This window comes from Porites lutea, chromosome 3, assembly GCF_958299795.1.
Source record: "Porites lutea chromosome 3, jaPorLute2.1, whole genome shotgun sequence".
NCBI classification, from domain to species: domain Eukaryota; kingdom Metazoa; phylum Cnidaria; class Anthozoa; order Scleractinia; family Poritidae; genus Porites; species Porites lutea.
The window spans coordinates 39,522,158-39,545,224 of NC_133203.1; the positions used below are offsets into that span (position 1 = coordinate 39,522,158).

At 38.7% G+C, this 23,067-nt stretch overlaps 1 protein-coding gene across 1 annotated transcript in view; it reads left to right on the forward strand.

The window, feature by feature from the left end:
- Positions 1–19,012, forward strand: part of LOC140929989 (uncharacterized) — a 150,033-nt gene extending 131,021 nt beyond the window's left edge. Inside the window, exons 11-12 of the mRNA XM_073379659.1 lie at positions 17,670–18,315; positions 18,485–19,012. Coding sequence (XP_073235760.1) covers positions 17,670–18,315; positions 18,485–19,012 — 1,174 coding nt within the window. The remainder of the gene's footprint in view (positions 1–17,669; positions 18,316–18,484) is intronic.
- Positions 19,013–23,067: the final 4,055 nt, after the last annotated feature.

A 23,067-nucleotide genomic window follows, 5' to 3' on the forward strand; every position in this document is an offset into this window, starting at 1 on the left:
CTTTTTTCAGTAGTTCAAAACTGTTAAAACGTCGTTTTGTCAGGTGGCCCGAACCTATTTATGTACGTGTTGGTCATGTATTTGAGTCACGTTTCCAGCAGGAACAATTTAACCGATTTCTATGATTTTTGGCACCTTAATGGTGGAACTTTAGGAAAAAGTTGTTCGATTTTAGAATGAAAACGTTTGACATATCGATATGTATTTAAAACCGCATTTTTACAAAAAATGTAAATAACTTGGAAATCCTGCGACAGATTTTTCCCTAACGTCAAAAAAATGCCTCTGAGCTATCTACTGTAGTTTTAAATCTGCAAGTTTGAAGTGACCATATAAATTTAACCTTCAAATGCTACGCTAGCTCATTTGTGAAAGTGAAAGCAACAACAATGCAAAACTTAGCATTTACGGAAATCTCCTACCGATCATTGAAATCGGTTAAATCTTTCCTGCTGAAAAACGCGATTTCAAAAAGTTAACCAACACGCACATAAATAAGTTCGGGGCTATCTTAAAGTAATCTCCGCCGACATAACACAGCCTTCTGAAGCAGGCAATATTCATGACTTTAGAGAAATAGGCCTTCCGTTACTGGTCCTGTGTGGTTTGAACCCACCACCGACTTTCGCATAGCATATGGGACCTTTACTGAAATGAAAAAAGGTAGATTAAAAAGCATTTAGTGAAATACAGCAACGTAACTTTTTTCATTGCGTCTTTTATAATTACACCTTTTGCTGTTCATTAAGGTGGCCCGTTCCTTTTTATATGTGTGTTGGTTATGTTATTGATTCGCGTTTTTCAGAATGAAAGATTCAACCGATTTCTACGTTTTTTTCCATCCCTAATAAATAATGATGGAACTTTGAGGAAATGTTATTTATTTTCTTATAGGTATAAAAACTTTTGAGATATGGGCATATATTTAAAACCTCATTTTTACGAAAAATGAAAATAACTTCGAAATCCCACGACAGATTGGTCCCCAACTTCAGCAAATAAGCCTCAGAGCTCTCTAGTTTTATGTCTGTAAGTTTGCAGGCAATCGTGACCGAAACTACCTCTTAACTGAAACGTTCTTACCCAAAGCATTGTTGGAAGAAAATAAGTAATCGGACAACTACGGCGAACACAGTTAGCACTTTAATACAACCAACTTTCTGCTACAGGCGCGTTGAAATTAAATGTATTCTATTTATCAAACTTACTTAGCATTTGTCCGTTCATTTTCGACAAAAATATTAAAAAAACAAAACACAGCATCTGCAGAAACCGCTAGGCAGTTTTTAGCTTCAAAGGTTCTCGTTCTGAGGCGAAATAAGCCCGCCAAAATCTCTGACTTTCCTATCACATGCTCACGAGCAGTATGCCACTATGATATGATATAATTATGATAGTAAATAGATTTCCATATGTAAGTAATAACTATTATCCCCGAGTGATTTGCTAAAGGCCTTCTGAAAGTGGAATTATAACAATTGCTTAAGATTCAGGATCCATTCATTAATAATTGGAGCTCGTTTAGGCTAAATAAGGCAGTGCACCCCCCGGGGGGGAACGTGTCGACACCGGACAGGAGGGAATTATGTTGGGCAAATGTTTCTTTGACAAAAGACCTGTGAGGCAAGAAAAAACGAAATAAATGTAATATAACCCCCCGGGGTAGTAAAATAACCCCCCGGGGTACTCACCTCAAGTTCCAACCCCTTACCTTTATATATACCATTTTTCACGAAAAAGTTACCCCTTTCGTACACATTTTATCGACAAATGGTACCCCTTTCACATACCTTGCCTAGATTTTTGCATCCCTTTTTATTGCTGCAAATGCACCATCTTGAAATAGGAATCAGTCACAAAAATATAACGTTTTCTCGACTTTCTAAAGCCATAAAATTCATCTGGTGAAATCCCTACCCTTTCATGATCTTTCATATACCGGAATCCTGAAAAAGGTACCCCTTTCAGGCTGAGCCTCCCCGTATAGGCCATCATAGGGAATACCCCCCGGATATAACCAAACAAGCAAAAGGAAAAACAGCACCGTTCATAAATATTCTGAAGTGCGTGCTGGTAAAAACAGAGGCAAGATAGGAAAGACGGTTCAGTTAAGATCTATGGGAAACTGTCCACCTAACCCTCCCCTAACCCAACGTTAATACTAACTTCCCACCTTGGGCAAAATGTTGGGTAAAGTGATGGGTAGGTGGGCAGTTTCCCAGAATCCTTAACTGATCCGGAAGCACAATCAACCTCAGAGGAATTTCATAAGATTAAAGGAGTGCGAACTCCTGATTTTCAAAGTATATAGTCCATGAAATGGTAATAATGTGGATCCGTTCAGCCGGATATCACCTTTAGAAGAACGTATTGCATTTCCATTAAGGAAAAATCATTTTTATTCTCACTTTAGGAGAGATGAATGCTAACGTCGCCACGCAAATGATTACGTATTTTCTCTTAAGGTTGCCCGTTCCTATTTACATGCTGTTGGTTATTTTTTTTATTCGCGTTTTTCAGAATAAAAGATTCAACCGATTTCTACGATTTTTTGCATCCTTAATAAATAATAATGGAACTTTAAGAAAATGTTATTTATTTTCTTGTAGGTATAAAAACTTTTGATCCATAAAATCTCACTGAAATGTAATAAAAAAGAAATGACTCAGGGTCTCTCGTGTTAAACAGGATAGAAAAAAGAACGATTTTTGTCCGAAACGGGGTCAGAGTTTGAAGGCCTCGGCGGCAATCCTCCACCCAAACTTCTGTTGAGTGCCCCACTCCCACTGAGCGGTCAGAGAAGAACACACGATTGATAAGGCTGTGTCCGCTAGGTTATCCTCTAAAAGAATCTATTGATAGGACAAGGGAAAATTGCCCTTATTGCATTAATCTGTCCGTATAAGCAGGTTACACTTATAGATAATGAAATGGGACGTCTCTAAGAGCGAGATATTCGTATATTAAGTTCGAGTCCATAAAGCTGGGTTTCACTAAACAGCGAAGGACATTAGTTTTTAAGGTTTGGAAAAGACTCAAAACATTTGTCCATCTCCAAACTACATTGACGTACACTTTTCACGTGTGACGAATATTTTTTTCTTTGTATGAAAATTAAACTTGAAAAATACTAGTTGGCACATGAAGAAGATGATTTACATAATAAAGTGGGGAGGGTTGTATAAGAACAAGGGCAACCCTGGCCTCGCTTTCACCTGTAACTGTAAAATGGGTTATTATATGGTGTTTAAGTGCATTGATGTCTTAGTTCCACCATACATATCTGGAAAAATGTCAATCCTGCCTGCACGTCCATAGATATAATACAAGACAAAGTAATAAACTTAGTGGACCTTTCAGTAGCATTAAGAGAGCGCAAACTGAACTGAGTGGAGTGCAATTTGGTCTGAAATCATACGCGTGATTTCAGAGTCGGACGTGCGGGAAAGCTCAGAAGCTGTCGGTTTGTCAAAAGTAAGTAAAATGTTACGGCAACTCAAAGGACAAATTTTAGCTCACTACTCTTCTTCTTAAATAAGAAATACTCATTTACGTCTTTTTTGTACGGACCAAGGAAAACATACTGTGCTTTTAAAAAAAGCATGATCTTTTTCGTATTTTGAAATAACGCTTGACGGTATGAAATCTTACCTATAGCTAAGAAAACTCGAACGCACTCATTAATCTACGATTACTACTAGAAATGGAGCGACGACCAGTGATCTATAGGCTCGATTACCATCTGCTGTTCGGGAAAATAAGCCTGCACTCATCCCCCCAAAGGAGTGGCTGGACGCGTGCTATTTCCTGAAGATGTCTTCGCTTTTTCTCAGCATGGACTTTGCTGTGGGAATGGCTCTTTCGACTTCGCCGTTCGCCTGGGCGTATTTTGGTGAACTAGTAACATGTGTGAAATGATATGCTTCTGCAAACTGTCGAAAGGCCTCTGTACTATACTGTGGCCCGTAGTCTGACATTATGACATCTGGAATGCCATGTGTGGCGAAAACCTCCTTGAGTGCTTTTATGACTGAATGAGAACTCTCATCAGAGAGTTCCTTGATGTCAAACCACCTTGAGTAATAGTCAACCACGATGTTGTATTTTCTTCCTTGAAAATCATACAGGTCTGTTGCAACACTCTCACAGGGACGGGCTGCGAAGGACGAAGGCATAAGTAGTTCTCTCGGCGTTGGTTGTTCCTTGGCACATGTGTGGCTTCGGATAATCAACTCACCGATTTGTGTTGAGGGTCCTGGCCACAATACGGAAGTGCGTGCCCTGGATCTACACTTGGCAGACCTAGGTGACCAGTATGAATGCAGTCAAGGATTTGTAGTCGCGAAGCGATGAGTGCGATATCGGTTTTCAAGTGCAATTTAACGCGGAATTCACGAGTTAGGTAATGGATTTTCCTTGAGTAGCATAATTGAATAAAAATAACAAAAAAGGAAAACAGCAATATTAAATATTGCTTGTTTTTATCCTGAGCGCGCTCTCCAGAAAGCCATTTCAAAGTCAACTGTCAGAACTGTCATTGCCTTAGCGAACAGGAAGCAAGGACAGTCGTACACGTTTGAACCTTGACAACTTTATTTGTACCTTGTGCTTGTTTTTACATTTGTTTTCAAACTTTTAAACAAGCTTTAAACTAATCTCAACGATAAATAGTGTTATTTTACAGAATTTACAAGCCGTTTATCTACAACATCTATTCTCAAATTTCCAAACCATTTGCTCGAGACTGAGAGAAATGAAGTGTCCAAGCGAAAGCACTGAAAGTTTAACATCGCGATTAATATACGGTATGTACCTCAATGTAAATACGTGCCGATTGTTGCTTCTCCGTCTTGTTTGGTTCAACTGTTGCTTGCCATTTTCTGGGCCTTATTCACAGGATTTTCTTGTTTTATCGTTGTCACGAGCGAAATAAGTTTTTTTATGCCTCTCCAAGAATTTGTAGTTCAGTTCAAAACAAGGAAGAACCTCCGGCTCACTTTGAAAAACGCTTTTGTTTGTTTTTGGCTCTTCAAAAAGTGACAATGGTTTTGAAAATATTTTAAAATTACATTGTAGAAAAACTTTTTTGTAGTTGTTGTGTTAGAATTTGACGATAGTTGTTACGTAGATGCGAAACAATATCACTTAGCCTCGTTTTCAACTCCCAATTCCACGCTAAATACTTCGCTTCGTTAACCAATAAGAATGCGAGATTTCATTCAGTTATGCGATTCTATGATTAATTGGTCCAATTTTATAAAATTGATGCAAACGTATATCGTCATAGTCTCTGGGAGTATTCTAATCGTTTCCAGTCTTCATTTAAATGGCATTTGACACCTCATATCACGTTACCTATTGAAACCTGTATTACGCGGACACCCTGTATTAAGCGGACACTACAGCATTCCCCGAGGGTGTCCGCTTAATACAGGTTTCACTGTATTAACAATTTTAAACAGCTCTGACTAAAGATCAAGAGATAATCAAACACCTTGGGTAAGGATATACTTACAAGTTTCGTTTTAATAGAGGTTGGCAACAACAGAAATGACCATTTCAGGTACTTTTTAGGTGTCCGCGTCTGCCTCATAGGGGTGTCCGCTTAATAAAGGTTTCATTTAAAGTAAATAAGGAAAATAAATTTGGGGACTTCGGCTACTGTCCGCTTAATAGTGGGTGTCCGCTTAAAGCAGGTTTCACTGTATTTCCGTTTCTAAATAAGAACTTTTCGATTCGGAACAAGAAAAAAATAAGTTTCATTTTTAGTAGGACCCTATCCTCATAGTTTCTCTATTCAGCCTGTGAGCAGGCTCCCCCAAATCATAAGTTGGTTTTAATGAGCCTTTAGCAGATGGTCAATTATGTGGACAAAAACGGCTGCTTTGGACGCAAGGAACGCATTACGACATGACAAACAAATGAAATGAGCCGAGCTTTGAGTTGTCTTTTCCCATTTTTTTTCTTGCTTCTTAGCATGGCACTTTTGTACCACATGCCTAGCCACCTGCAGGTTACATATTCCCATATTGGTCTCTTTTTCTGGTTTCAGTTTGTCTGTTCTGATCCTAGGACTCGTGGAGTTTATCGATATTTGAAAACACTACAATTAGTCATTCAGTTAAGATTACTAGAAGATCCAGCCACTTAACTAACTATCTAGAGATAAACAATCTCCTTAATACTCCTCCTACATGGCTTACAGAAAGGCCTCTCTTCTGAAACGCAGCTTATCTCCGTCCTTGCTAACGGGATCTCCTCAGTGGATAAGTGGATCATGACAGATGTAGCCTAAAAAATAATAATCCAATCTTTATTTAAGTATCAGAACATAAGTAATATTTGCAATTTTAAACTGCATCGTATTGTTTACAAATTAAAAGCTAAATATATGTCCACGATAGAAAACTATGTACAATTGTGAATAATTTAAAAGTGAGAAAAGGAAAATCAAGCATTACTAAACAAAAAAACTATAAAAAATCTAGGCCTAAAATTATGAGTGCAGATGTAGACCAGCTACAGCGAAAGTGAAGTCTTCTGAGACCTCACGTGATTTGAATGGATCTCAGGGGCGCCCAACGAGAATATAATTGAAAACCACTTAAACATAGCATTGTTAAACGTATTTTAGTATTTAAACGGTAGATATAGGCATATTTTTATCCCTTAAAATTTTTTCATCTGTTCGGATTTCCTAGCTGAAAGTCTAGTGATCCGAAAATTATAGGGATCAAAACTTACTTTTTCGAAAATTTCAGCTAGAAAAAAGGCTCCCGAAAATTCAAGGTGACCTTTTAAGGGTAAAAATCCATTAAAAATGGGCTACTATAGTAGTTTTTAGATGTTCGAAAATCTTAGGAGAGGCAGGCAAGCAAAAAATTTTACAACAAATGTTCTGAAAATTCTAGATCTCAAATCGTGTTCCGAACAGATATTTTTCCGAAAATTGTCTTTGGGTGCCCCTGGGATCTCTAGAACCTCTGATGCATCTGTGTACAGTTCTTAATATAGCAAATGCGAGTTGTATTCGAAGCCAGGAAATAACGCTGGCGTAGGGTTCATTGTTCTTAGTCGAAAGCTTATTTGCGAGAGTTCTTAAAAAGTTCTGACAGTCGAGTCCCAGGCCCCCGTTTGTACCAAACACCAGTGGTGTAAAAGTTCCCATCTCTACATCCATCACTCTCTGGTTGTATTTCCTCCTCTTCTCGTTTTCTTGCTCTTTGAAGATCGTAGCTGTGTACTTGCCCTGGTTGGACCGCGAGTTAACATGCGTTACACGTACTTCAAAGAATACCGTTACTCCTGGTGTCCAAAAACCTCCTGCCTTCTTATCCAGCCTCGCTTCTCGACTTGTAACAGTGGACTGAAGGTTGAATACTTCATTGTCGAGTGGTTGCGGGAGTGACTCTGTCTCCACATTTCTGCCCACTTTACTGATGTGTGATGTTAGGAGATCTCGGATTGTATCATGTAGCCTAAATTGACTTTTTCTCAGCAGACTCCTACTTAAGCTTTACTGTAAGGTAATGGTTTGCTTTGGATTGAGAACTTCAACCTACTGAACCACACTCAGGTTTCTGGTACAAAGTCCCTCAAGGCACCGTCACAGGGCCCCTTTTGTTCCTGAGGTATACGATCAAAGATGATGCTTTATAAAAAAGGTTTTTGGCGATGGAAGGATGAGTTAGATAATTTCCAAAGTAATACTCATAGCTAGGACAATTCACCTTCTGAGCGTCAGATTTCACGTGTAGTTTTACATGACTTTTGATGACCTTCGTTGTAAACAAACCCACAAAGTTCGGACATCTGTTCTCTCTCACATACTGTACATGTACGAACTACGAGTCGCTACTTCAAGTTAGCGTTAACTTATATATTTCCCTTCCCTTTCCCTGTTTGAAAATCGAATAGTTTAAGGTTCAAAATGTGAAAGCGGAAGATCTGGAGTGACTTTAACCGCCTCGAGTGTGGTGAAACAGAAAAAATATTCGCCGGTACATGGACTTTCAACAAGCGCGTAGAAATCTCCTCTTCAGTTGAAAGAATGGTTTTGCAAGGTGGATCTAAACTTGAAGAAAATGAAACTAATGATGCAGACACATTTATCATTCATTATACGGCAGTGTGCTTACATTTTCGTCTCGACCGCCTTTTATGCGGTGAAATATAAGCAAGCTTATGCTTATCTTGGCTGAAGTATAGTACACTGCCTCCTTTTGTCTCTACACGATTAAATACAAATCCAGTGTACGTTCACAAAAGCCTGCACTTCTTTGCTACCACATTTTGATTCAACCTGAGTAAGTAAATCCTATCAACATAACCGTCATCAAAAGTGTCGAGTCCCTGTTTGCCGTAATATACAAACTGAAAAGGAAAATGTCAAACAACAAATAGCCAAATGGTGTTTGTAGCGAAAATGGATTGGAAAGTGTGATCACGAGTGATCATGAATTTTGAAATGTGAATTATGTATCATGAAATTTGCCTTCATCACCGGTTTTATCTCTTTCGAGGTTTAGTTCCAATGTTAAAACCATTTCAGCTGCTGAGACGGGAATTTCCACTGCAAGTACTCCTCGTTCCTCCCGTAACTTCTGCCATGTTCTTGGCCTTAAAATCGCTCTTATTCTTCTGCTCAGACTTTTTTGACCCTCAAACTTTTCGAGTCTCAAACAGCGAAAGGGAAATAACATTTATAAACTAACGCAAACTTGAAACAGCAAGTGTAGTTCGTATAAGTACAGTATGTGGCAGAGAACGAATGTCCAAACTTTGCGGGTTTGTTTACAACAAAGATCATCAAAAGTCACGTGAGACTACACGTGAAATCTGACGCTCAGAAGGTGAATTTGTACGGGTTAATCAAACTTAAACGCTTATTAGACTGAAATTCTCTTGTGTTTAAAGCAACACCTTTCCGGGTTGTAAGGTGCACGAGCTTCGCGCTAAATTCTCGCGCTAGTGGCAACAGTGAATGGTGTACCAACGCTAATAATGTATAAGGACGATGACTGCAGTAGATCGGGATGAAGAAAGTTTTGACAAGTTACTTTCTTCTCTTACTCAGTGATTAAGTATATATGATCCTAGTAAAACTACTCTGGAGAACAGTTTTTCTTAATATTGAGATAACGACCGGTGAACTCGCCTGTCGGTTTGTTTGTTTGTTTGTTTTTTTCACAAAGGTCTCGCACGTTATACGTGCCTACATCGTCCAAGAATGACACCGGTAGGTACCTCATGTACGGGACATTGATACAAGACGCTAGCCTGGAACAAACGGTCAAGTTAACTCAGAGTTCTTGGGTGTTGATTAACAGCGCTGAAACTTTATTAACAAAGGTAAGATAAACTTTTCAGTACATGATATATACATCTTAGAATGTCTTTTAAGTCATGACAAAAGAAATTGACAGGATTGATCAACACAGCAGAAAAGACGAACTTTTAGTCCACCTGAATGACAGCTTGCTTCTCTAGCGATTTGTGGAGAACGAATGTTTTATGAGTCAAATGAGTCAATGAGTCATGAGTCATAAGTCAATGAGTCAATGAATCAATGATTCAGATCTGAAAAAATAAAAGTTTTGGTAGAAGCAATAAAATTAAGCATTACTTTTACTTAATTTGTCTACTTGCTCCATTGCTGCCTACACATGCAAGGCCTATTTCTGACATGAAATCTCAACCTGGGCTGTTTGTTAGCAGTATTCCAGGCCCTGCCGCTACTACTACGTGCATGCCCTAAAAATAGCATTCCCAGACACCCTTCAAGAACCATTTAAACCATCAGGCAATCCATACTACTAGAGTTTCCATACCAGAAGTGAAGTGCTGCCCCAAGGTTGTTCATATTTAATAGTTCAAGATGCACGAGTTTTAAACAGGCCAGCTAATGTAAAATGCAAACAATGAATGACCAAAGATTTTAATCAATCAACGAGCCTTGAAAGCTATTTAAAATTACAATGGGTATACAGTAATACCTCAACAATAATTATTTGTACACTGTATGTTTCTAATATAAACACTGACTGTGTACAACTGTCCGACTCGCTGTTTCATACCCCTCCTCAGGCAAATAACAATACTTGTAATTCAGTTTGTTCACCTCATAGCATCATTCTCCTTTTGAGGCAAGTAAAATTTGGAAAAAGTGGTAAACTGCATTGGGAAGATTATCAACTGAAAACAACTCTTGATTGTGTGGTTCCAGAAAATATCCATACCCCCCCCACGGAAGACCATTGGAAATTCCGAGGGGGAGGGGGGGTTCAAAGGCAGTAATTTCCGAGGGGTATGGGGGGTTCATGGGAAACTATTTTCCAAGGGGTGACAGACCATGTACAAAACATTGAAAGCAACGTACGATCGATCTCAAGCACAAAAACATACCTACGTACGTTGTTTTGAAAAAAAAGTCGGTACTCCTGGCCATTGACATGAGGTTAACATCATTAGCTTTAATGTTTCTGTTTTTCTTTGAGTTAGCTAGCGCTACAATCTCCAGAAGAACGATGTGTCTTTGGAACGAAGTCGAAAACGATTGAAAATGGCGGACATAACTGGAGTCTTGTCTTCGTCTCGTCTTCGTCCGACCGACATTAAAGTGCTTTCACTTCTGTTCACTGAGTATCCCTTTTCGCTTCCTTGACATGAATGACACACATTTTTGATAGGTTTCATGTTTTATCAGCGTTTACTGTGCGTGGAAACTCATGAAAAATGCGATGAGACGAGAATACTTTCGTTCCCATTTCTTGCTCGACCTTCACAAGGCCCGGCTACCTGGCTAGTAAATTCTGCAATCGTGACGACGTTCACGAAATCTAGCGCATTGGCATGTACGTGTTGGTGAAGTTTTCGGCCCTTAAATAATAGTCAACCTGAAGAAACTGACAAAATCTGTAGAAATAAAAACAGCCAGACAGGAACCTTGTAAGTTTCTGGGTTTTTCTTGCTACCGTTTGCAAAGGTGTTTAAGCGGGTGAAACTTACATTCTCTTCATAACGTTCGTGTCGCAGTAAACACAAAAACGTAGAACAATCGACGTTTAAACTTTGCAAACCAAATGTTTAAGCTTAATTTATAAGCTTACAAAAAAACAACACAGACATAATTTGCAAACGTGATGGCGAAAAAGCTAAAAGTTTGGCTGAATAATAAACTTAACAAACGTTTACGCTGCACTGTTGTAATAAAATTCTTCCTTTTTTTCATAACTGAGTTAGTATTAACTTTCTTTGTTTTTAAGTGCCCAAACTACTTTGAATTTCTAAAGTGTGGTAAGCGAAGTCCCCATTTTAAAATTCTGGAAATTCCTGGGGGGAGGGGGGGTCATCAAAGACCCCTTGGAACGGAAAATCCTGGGGGGTGGGGGGGTGCAAATCAAAGTGTCTTCCGTGGTGGGGGTATGGATATTTTCTGGAACCACACATTGTTGGAACGGACGCTTAGTGTCCTGGATCGTCTTCATTGTGTTCATGATCGACAGGGATCCACGGCATGAAAGGAAATTGTATTCCCCTTGATAAGATTCCTCGCTAAAACCTAATGAATATTTCCCAGAATACTTACCTTTACACCAGCATGACAAGCTAATGAGTAACATACCGATACAGATATAAAAGGGGAACTTTCCTTCACACTCATGACCGATTTTCTACTTCAAACTGGGCCCAAACATCAACACACCAAATATCAGAGAACGACTGTTCCCAGATTCGAGTCTTTGAGCGCTAAGAAATTCCATAATAGGTTTATCTCAATTCAGTTTAAGCGCTGTGTTCAAAGGGAATTAACCACTTTCTCTCGAGGCACTCACAAAAATTAGGCTGGCTTATTTTTCGCTTCTGCTATGCGGCAGGGCCTGGGAACTACTAACAAACAGCCTAGGTCGAGATTTCATGGCAGAAATAGACCTCGTGCAGGCAGCAATGAAGGAAGTAGACAAAATAAGTAAAAGTAATGCTTAATTTTGTTGTTTCTACCAAAACTTTTATTTTTTCAGATCTGAGTCATTGACTCATTGACTCATTGACTCATTGACTCATGACTCATGACCTCATTGACTCATTTGACTCATTAATACTTTACACTCTGATTTATGCTGCTTTAAATCATGGCCACGCAGGCTAAGAACAAAGCTAACCGGACAACTGATGAAGTTCGGGTGGAGAACAAAGCAGCAATTTTAAATCACAATGCAGTTCTCCATAGGCGATGTAGCTTCAGTTTTTTTATCTGTAAATCACTATCCGAGAGAATTTAACATCCTGCAAAAATAAAAAATAAAAAACACTAAAGAGCTGGGCCCAGCATGACAAAACATTGTAGGAAACCATCACATTCCCTGACAATTTTAGTTATTCAGATCCAGGAGACACTTTGGAGAACAAACTAAACAACCTGAAACACTTCTATAGTCGCAGGAAGAGCTTTGCGATTCAAAAGAAGTTAAAGAAAATGCTCTTGCATTGGAAGGTAAATCTTGCCGACCAGAATAAATAACAACCGCAGGAAGATGCGTGTCACGTACCATACATGACCTCTCAGTATGAAATAAACCTTTGAGGGACACATTTCAATATTGTAAGACTAGCTGAACCAATCAGGTGCTGTGTTCGCTGGCGAATGCAGGTTTTTAAAATCGAGGCGTTTGTCTGCAAGCGTTTCCTTCCTTCCCCTCCCCCTCCCCCCTCTTTCATTTTTTGGCTCTTGTTTCATTTCTCGCGCGGTCAAAACTGAAAATCCCGTTCCTTGGTTTTTTTTGCTCCGAAACTAAAGGGAAATGCTTGCTACGTAGGCTACAAGCAATATATGAAGACTAAAAAAACTAGACTAGAAAAATTCTGTTTGCTATTTTTCACTTGAAAGAAAAGAGAAACTTAAATGCATCAACCACACTTTTTCGTGCATAAACAACACTTAAGCTTTAATGGGCTTTGTCATGATATTGCAGCTGTTTCATGTCAATTCTGTGTTGAAGCCATTACTTAGTGTCTGGTTTCCAAGGATTTACTCTAAGGGGGTGTTTACATGACACCAGGGCGACTTTTGCACCGGCCCGAGTTCACTCTGGTTCCCTTTCATGGCTCTACATTTGTGTACATAATACTGTCACAAATGCCATGCCGTTGTAAGCCACCCCGAAGTGAGTTCATTCAGGTTGTTGTACTGGAGTGAGGTAAAAAATTTCACAATGGCATCATGTAAACGTGAAATGACCACCTGTTTCGGTGTGAAATCGGTCTGCAAGTGGTCTGCAATGGGTAGCACATGCATAATGTTTCAGATTTGATTCACACATGTATTTTATCAACATGTAGTGTACATTCAAATAACCGAGATATGAAATGACCCATCATCATATAAACATAACAAAAAGTCATCCCAGTATGAAACTCAGGCCAGTGCAATTTTGTCATGTAAACACCCCCTAAGCATTTGATGAAAAATTTCCAGCTGAGGCACCCAGGCCTCCAAAATGGTCACCCAAAAAGACATTTAAGGGAGCCCATGAGTCTCCCAAACTTTCCAGCTGAGCTTCCCAGGCCTTCAAGTTGGTCACATGAGTACATTTAGTTCATCAATCAAATTATTTTTCCAAGCAAGTCATAGTATTTTCTGTGCTGTGCTGATTGCTGAACTTGGTAATTTTAGCTTTAGGTGGCGAGAAAAACCCACATTTTGTCTATTCATGAAACCCATAAAGTTTTTGTGCCATACTGATTCCAAGAAATGTGGGCAATGTAGCCCAATTTTTCAGGGGTTTAACAGAAGGGGAAAAGAAAATTTGGCAGGCTTGTAAATTTTTTATAGAAATGTTTTTGAGTCAAGCACTTCACTTTTCTGAAGCCAGTTGTTAGTTGTCTCACTGTTCAGGTGAACACATTACATCATTGACATTGTGCAAATTATAGCCAGTGTCTGTAAAGCAGGTTAATTTTAGAAAAAAAAATATAATATGTGCTTTTTGTTAGAACAAACAAACCTCCCTATTATATTCAGGTTTCTTTGTTAAGCTGGTGTTCATACAGCGGGGTTCTACTGTTATTTTTTTATTGGTGATTTTGGCAAGCATAGCAGTTAAAATTTAAAAAATAAATATCCCGTTTTTTCCAAGTTTTAATCCATGTGCCCAACCTTGCCGTCAGGTGAAAGGAAATAGTTGCAGTGCCTGAATATTGCCTTGAATATTTTAAACCATTATCTTTGGAATTCAGCTGATGTAAATTTCACTCAGTGTAGCACTTTAAAACAACAGCAGATAGCTTGACAGCCTCTTTAAGTGCACACTTCAGAAAATTGTAATTATTTTTTGCTTTTAAGACTTTGTTTAACCTAAGTTTACTCGTAAATGAAATATTCCTCAATCATCTTATGGTTTTGTCCCGAGAGACAAGGGACAAAAGCTATCTAATTACAGCAAAAGTCAAATACAATGTTTTGTTGCTTGTAACTAATATTGGTGAAGGGCTCCAAAGGATCATTTGCTTTTCGACCAATCAGACAAAAGTCTAGATTCTAGACTTCAGGCAAACAACACATAAAGTAAATGTATCAGGTATCCTTTTCTCCTTTTCTCCCAAACAAAATGGAAGAAGGACCGCCTGATTGCAGGATTGCCAAGCTTAATTCCACTCGTAACTTAGTGTATATCAGGGTTCACACAGTCTTTAAAAGTCCTTGAATTCCTTTTTCCTTGAAAAGTCCTTAAATTTCTATGAAAGTCCTTAAAAAGTCCTTGACTTTTCTTCAACTTGGAATGTAGTGGCCTGGAAAGTGTTTTTAATTCTTTGTGGTTGTCCAAGACAGAAAATAAATCATAGTTTAGAGAACTTAAAGGTGATTCACATAAAGTGTTTGTTGTCTTTTGCATGAATTCTTTATCAGTTTAAGACAAGTAAACTGAAAAACGCAGAGAAGGTGGTGGAGCAAACAGTTCAAGCCTTAAAGTTATGTTAGAGTGCACTCAAGGGAATTTGCATTTTTGTTCAATAAGTGAAATTACATTCCTGGTAGGTGGTCCTTGAAAGGTCCTTAAAAATGGTTGCAATGTTTTTGTACAAACCCTGTATATAAATGGCATCATAATAATGTTAGTGACATTACACTCCTGTTTCAGTTAAATCCTGTTAATACGGACACTGAAGGGTCCGTAGAAAGTGTCCATATTAATGAGGTGTTCTTACTATACTAAGCTGGTTTAATGTTGTTGAGGTAAAAAAACCTTTTATTCAAATAAAATGCTAATAAAACGAAAAAGGAAAATAGCATTTTCAAATAAAACATCTCTAACCTTCAGAAAGCTGCCATTCTGTGGACTAAATTCACTGACACACTCTTTAACATTTATTCATATATTAATTAACCAAAACCATTCTCTTCTTAACTTATTTGATGCCAAAAGTAATTTACATATTGACGTCTACAAATCATCCTATCTGGTCTACTTTATTGCTTGGAACATCGACATGTAGTGAACTGAAAGGTTTTGTCTTCAAGAAGGAAATGTTTATCACAACTTGAAGTTGACAATGAAGTGCCCACGTTAGTGAGGTTAACTTGATATGTGAGGATCTTGGTTAATTGGACATGAAACAAGTGTCCATTTTCTGTATTAAGGGATGTCTAAATTAAGTGGGTGCCCCTTAACCAGGGTTTGACTTGGTTTTATAATTAAACTGAGCAAATCCTCACAAGCTGATTGGTCGAGAACTATCATCTATGAGAGTATAGACCATGGCAATGACGTAAGATGTCACACAGGAAACTAAAAATAATTTTTATTGTAAAAAACAAATCGACCACAATTTTCCATGGCCTGCACTCTTATAGACCGTAGAAATAAGGCCATGGTACTTGTTATTCAGCAGACATTTTAAGGATTGTGAAGATTAAAGTTGTGTTTTCACTTAGACACTTTAAGCTTGAAAAATCCAAAATAACGGCAAAAATACCTCGTCTTGTGTCTAGTGAGTTAAAAATGCAAACTGTTTTCTCCAGTAAAAACAAGGGATTTTCTTGCCTTTATGACTAGAAATTCATGGTAAGTGAGTTATACTCTGTCATGAAATGGTATAACTTGCCACAATAAAATTAATATCACAGCCAACTGGGTTTTGTTTGGCAGAAGATGCCAGACAAATAGACTGACATAACTATTAGCCAGATACTTGCCTTGAAGTTCAGGGCCAATGAGACATCATAATGTGTTCAGATGTTTCCCTGCTTTTCTCGAAGTCCTTGCGCCAAAGATGATGTTGCTAAAGATAAATGAGGAGCCCTTCAAACTACAGTATTAGATCAACACATACTACTACAATTTTAGTATACTAATAGTGATTGATTTTCTTTTGGTGTAAGGTCATAAACACTATTACAACATGTCTTCCCATCTTTCCTATTTTTAGGGAGATTAACCACATTTTTTAGGGAAATTCCTTTGACCTCGTTTAAATAGCAGGAATTTGGATAGCAGCAGCCAATGAGAGAAAGAGCATTCAAAGCACTTTGTCTTTCTTCTTCTTTTGAATGTGGCATGCTTTTGTCATTTAAATCCTTTGAGATGTGGTATGGATTTTGCAGGGGGCAAGTGAATTCTTTTCTTAACTTCCCAACGGGTTAGTTCATTTTGGGGGGAATTCAAATTTCTGAAGTATTGTGACACAAATTGTTGTTTAAATTCCTAATAATCTCATGTGGATCAAAAGATGTTTTTCAAGCAGCTCTGAAAAAGTAAAATTGTCACAATAATTGTAAAAATACATTATGATTGTCATTACAATGAATTAAAAAGAATTAATTTAGTAAATAATAATTGAATGGTTATCTTGCTCTTAAATGTCTCTCATACTCTTATGTAGTAGCTACAGCCTGCCTGGATAGCAAGTGGTCAAACTGACTTTCTTTAAACCCTGGCTATTACAGAGGATCAAAAGGTGGAAGGCAGACATACAGAAACGAAAAATCACACGTTAAATTGATGAGAGTGTCACCACTGTTCTAGTGCAGTGTCCTAATTGGGGATGTTCCTGGGACAAAGTGTTTGCCCTTCTGTATTTTCCTCCACTCTGGCCTATTTGGCTCTTCAAAGAAAAATGCCAATTTGTGGGGGTAACCCTGGGGTGGCACAAGGCTGATGTGGATGTAGTTGCAATTGACTGATGCATTACATTGTACAAGAAAATGTATTTTTTAAAATAAGGTAGATTTAATGTTTTAGGAACGTTGAATGATTGTCTTTATTTTATGTCAAAAAGGTGCAGAGGAACCTACAGTCCATGTCTTCAAGGTGTAAAGAGCGTTACAAGTGTTTTAGTGAAGAAAGAAACCTAAGGAGACATGAAAGAGTTCACACCGGGAAAAAGCCTTATGAATGTAAACAGTGTGGCAAGTGTTTTAGGCAATCAGGGAAACTAAGGAGTCATGGAAGAGTTCACACTGGGGCAAAGCGTTTTGAATGTAATCAGTGTGGCAAGTGTTTTAGCAAATCAGGAAACCTAAGGAAACATGAAAGAGTTCACACTGGGGAAAAGCCTTATGAATGTAAACAGTGTGACAAGTGTTTTAGCCAGTTAGGAAACCTAAGGATTCATGAAAGAGTTCACACTGGGGAAAAGCATTATGAATGTAAGCAGTGTGGCAAGCGTTTTAGCCAGGCAGGAACCCTAAGGATTCATGAAAGAGTTCACACTGGGGAAAAGCCTTATGAATGTAAACAGTGTGGCAAGTGTTTTAGCAAATCAGGAGACCTAAGGAGCCATGAAAGAGTTCACACTGGGGAAAAGCCTTATGAATGTGAACAGTGTGGCAAGTGTTTTAGCCAGTTAGGACACCTAAGGATTCATGAAAGAGTTCACACTGGGGAAAAGCATTATGAATGTAAGCAGTGTGGCAAGTGTTTTAGCCGGGCAGAAACCCTAAGGATTCATGAAAGAGTTCACACTGGGGAAAAGCCTTATGAATGTAAACAGTGTGGCAAGTGTTTTAGCAAATCAGGAGGCCTAAGGAGGCATGAAAGAGTTCACACTGGGGAAAAGCCTTATGAATGTAAACAGTGTGGCAAGTGTTTTAGTCATGCAGGAAGCCTAAGGAGTCACGAAAGAGTTCACACTGGGGAAAAGCCTTTTGAATGTAAACAGTGTGGCAAGTGTTTTAGGCAAGCAGCACACCTAAGGATTCATGAAAGAGTTCACACTGGGGAAAAGCCTTATGAATGTAAACAGTGTGGCAAGTGTTTTAGTCAAGCAGCAAACCTAAGGATTCATGAAAGAGTTCACACTGGGGAAAAGCCTTATGAAGTGTGGCAAGTGTTTTAGGCAGTTAGGACACCTAAGGATTCATGAAAGAGTTCACACTGGGGAAAAGCGTTACGAATGTAAACAGTGTGGCAAGTAATTTAGCCAGTCAGGACACCTAAGGATTCATGAAAGAGTTCACACTGGGGAAAAGCGTTATGAATGTAAACAGTGTGGCAAGTCTTTTAGCAAGTCAGGACACCTAAGGAGACATGAAAGAGTTCACAAGGAAGAAAAACGTTTTCGTCATGATGTAGGCTTGCAGACGCATAAAAGTGTTCACACTGGGAAAAAGCCAGTTAAATGTAAACAATGTGGCAGGTGTTTCAGTGCAGTAGGAATTCTGAAGAGACATGAAAGGTTTCACACCAGAGAAAAGCCTTATGAATGTAAGCAGTGTGGCGAGTATTTTCATCATTCAAGTGCTCTTAGGAGGCACAATGAAGTCCACAGTGTCAGAAGTCTTTTTAATCGTTTGCATTGTAAGGCTAAGAGAGCAGGAAGTAATATAATGTCAGGAATTCACAACAGCACGCTTTCGCGCAGAAAAAATGGAAACTGTGATATGGAAATTCTGCAAACAGATATCATTGAGAAACACAGCTGTTGGGTTTGTCAAGAGGAGATGAACAGTGAAGTTCTTCTTCAACATTATGAAAATCATATGAGACATGTTGTTGAAGATGGCTGTCGAAGTTGAGAAACAGTTGGGTCTTTAGGATTTGTTAATTTTCGTACCTCTTTCAGTTTATAAGTTGTCCTTTGTAACAGTATCATCTCGTTTGGTCACCTTTGATTAATTGGTTGCGTCGTAAGTTCAAGTTATGTTTGTGGTGTTTATTTTATATTGATTAGTGGACATTGCTGTGTTTTAAAATGGACAGAGCAGTTCTTTTGTGATCGTTTTCCGTTGTAAATAACAATCCTTCCACAAGTAAAAATAGGTAAACAGAGAATTGTAATCTCCGGAGTAGTCAATTGATAAAAATCGGTATCGATTTATCAATCGATAGATCGATAAAAATCGGTAAGTCTGATTTGATTGATATCGATTGTATCGATCAATCGGTAGAAATCGATGACACACTTGTCTCGTTTATCGATTTATCTAGATTATACCGATTTCATCGATTTATATCGGAAGATACATCTGTTCTTCTGTTCATCAAAAAATGAAAATTGATTTCATCCAAACAGTGAATTTGTTGACAGTTGAGTTGCAATTGAGAGTCGAAGGATCAAACAATTTATTATCACTTTTTTCCAAAAAGAAAAGTTTGAAAGAATCTTATCTTTTCTTTAAAACCCGGTTTAAAGTCTTCTTCTGATGGCCGAAATTGGCCAGGTTTGTAGGCGCCCAGTTTTTCACGATTTAGATCTGCCACCCTTTCAAAATAACATCATTTCGTGTGTAGTTACTTGCTGGAGAAGCCAATGGATAAAAATCGAAATTGATGAAAATCGATAGCGATCAAGTGATTTTATCGAGTGATAACGGAAAACGGTGAAAATCTGTCTAGGGAAATCTTTTAGTCCGAATTTCAGGCATCCCTTCGACTCTAGGGGATGTCTGAAATTCAGGCGGGGAAATCGTTTATCTTGAATTGTATTTCTCGTGGTACTTGCCTGCGAGAACTGCGAATGTAATTGAACTAAACCGTTTTTGTTTTTATGTACGAAAGGGTCACGATTTTAGAGAGAATCTTGTGTCTGTAATAGTTTCCACATTTCTTATTTTTATTTTTGTTGATCAGTTGTTACTCGCGGATGTGTTTTCTCAGCTGTACTTTCTAACTTATGCCAAAAAACAACAATGCCGGACTTAACATTATAAATCGTTAAAATCATGAAAAATCGATAATATCGATTTGACACAGCAATCTAGTTTATCGATTTTCACCGATTTCTGTTATCAATCGATAAAAATCACTTGATTGCTATCGATTTTTATCGATTGACTTCTCCGGGAAATCTGGGGGCGCAGAGCTCAATTCCTCGGACAAGCTTGTAAAGTCTGTAAATAGCCAACTGGTTTGCTTTCGGCCGGTTGGGAATCTTAAGCCTGTGGGCCGCAATGAAAACTAATGGTTTACCAGTAATTGTGTTACCCTTATAGTTAATAAAGACAGTTTTTTAATCTTTCCGTCAGAGTGAAAAAAAAAAACTTTGCTTCGTGTCGAAGGACGAGTGGGCGACCTGTGAACTGATAAGGAATTAAACCTTTGACGCTCAAAATCAGGTCAAAATAGAGTTTAGAGTTTCAGGTGTAAACAGAAGCTTAATAGTGGATGAGAACAAGTGACCAGTGCCACACCCACCCCTGTCCTTAGCCAAGGTGTTTGATTATTTCTTGATCTTTAGTCAGGGCTATTTAGAATTGTTAATGTTTCCGTTCCTAAATAAGAACTTTTCTGTTTGGAACAAGAAAAAAAATCGGTTTCATTGTTAGTGGGAACCTATTCTCATAGTTTCTGTATCCAGTCTGTGAGGGGCTCCCCCAAATCACAACATGATTAATGAGCCTTTAGCAGATGGTCAATTATGTGGACAAAAACGGCTACTTTGGCATGGAAGCAACGCATTACGACATGACAAACAAATCAAGTTATCCGAGCTTTGTGTTGTCTTTTCTGATTATGTTTCCTACGTCTTAGCATGTCACTTTTGTACAACATGCCTCAAAGCCACCTGCAAACTGCATATTCCCACGTTGGTCTCTTTTTCTGGTTTTAGTTCGTCTGCTCTGGTCCTAGGATTCGTGGAGTTTATCGATATTTGAAAACACTACAATTAGTCATTCAGGTCAGAAGATCCAGCCACTGAACTAACAAAACAGAGCTAATGATTATTGGATCAAGACAAAGACTATCTGCCCAATGTGACGATGTAGAAATCAGAATTGATGACCAAATTATCAAGAGAGTCGATCATACCAAATCCTTGGGTCTTACCATAGATGCTCAACTCTCTTGGGGTAAACACGTTGAAGAGATTTGCAAGAAAGTCTCTTCAGCTATAGGCGCCCTAAAACGTGTGCGGCCCTTTATATCCAAAGAAAGTGCAATTCAAATTTATAACGCCTTAATTATGCCTCATTTTGATTACTGCAGCCCCGTCTGGGACTATTTGAGTGGTTACTTGAGTGATAAGCTCCAAAAATTACAGAATCGTGCAGCCAGTGTTATTACTAAATCACCCTTTGATGCGAGCTCAAACCACCTTCTCTCCACCCTCAGCTGGGAGAGGCTATCTCTTCGACGAAAGAAACAAAAAGCCTTAATGATGTATAAAGCCATGAATGACCTTGCTCCGGAATATCTACAAAGTCTTTTCTCTCAGCGTCACTCTGCTTACAACTTAAGAAATTCTGAGGGAAAGCTGACCCTGTCCAAACCAAGCACTAATTATTTGAAACGAAGCTTCTCTTACAGCGGGACCATGTTATGGAATAACTTGCCCAAAAACTTGAAAAATGCTGCATCCGTTGAGCATTTTAAGCGAAATATCAAGAAGGTAGCTGATATATCGGATTCCCACACGGCAATCATGTAAAGCAGTTGTAATTAGTTTTAGTTTTTAACTTAAGCTTAACTGATGATTTCCCGTGTTTAAATAAAGATTTGCATACATACATACAACTATCTAGGGATAAACAATATCCTTACTCCTCACCTACAGGGCTTGCGGAAAGGCCTCTCTTCTGAAACGTAGCTTATCTCCGTCCTTGCTGACGGGATCTCCTCACCGGACAGATGTAGCTTTAATTGACTATTTCTCAGCAGAGACTCCTACTTAAGCTTTACTGTAAGGTAATAGTTTGCTTGGGATTGAGAACTTCAACCTACTGGACCGCACTCAGGTGACGCTCAGGTTCCTGGTACAAAGTCCCTCAAGGCACCATCAAAGGGCCCCTTATGTTCCTGAGGTATACGATCAAGGATGGCGTTTTATACAAAACGTTTTTGGCAATGGAAGGATAAGTTAGATGTTTTCCAAAGTAATATTGATAACTAAGACACCTTTTACCGGTTAATCGAACTTAAACGCTTATTGACTGAAATTTTCTTGTGTTTAAATCAACGCCTTTCCGTGTTGTAAGGTGCACGAGCTTCGAGCTTAATTCGCGCGCTAGTGACAACAGTGAAGGGTGTACCAAAGTTAATAGCGGAGCTCTGGCATGCGAAGCGCGCCTGCGGAGCACCATGGGTAAGTAAATCTACCCATCCCAGAAAATTCGGTAATCACGTGACCGTACACCGCCCGCCCGTCCGTCCGCACCACAGGGAAGCCAATGTCCAATCTCACACTTTCTAGCTAGTTTGGGAGCACAGGAAGACTGATATTACACACGTATTGCACATCAATGTTGTGATTAATTGACAGCTGTCAAAACAGGGCATCCGCTGACCAGTATCACCTGACCGTATCGCGGGCTCAGGTCGAGTATCTTTTTGAAGTTATCCGCTGACAAGTTACTAGTTTTCAAATGACTGCAGGCTCAAGTTTATTTTTTTTAATTCATATGAAGTGTGTCTTATAAGGGCCCTACAATTAAGATTTCAATTTCAAAATGACCTTGGAAGCTAAAATTCAGCCAGTTCTTACAGGCAGGGAAGACATGCCAGTTGCTTTTGACTTTTCTCACCAAGGTCACGCGTTGGTCACGCTCTACGTCCAATTTTTATAGTCTGATTGGCCAAAATTTGACAGATGAGTTCATGTGCAAAATTTATGCAGCATCTTAAATCTTCTTTA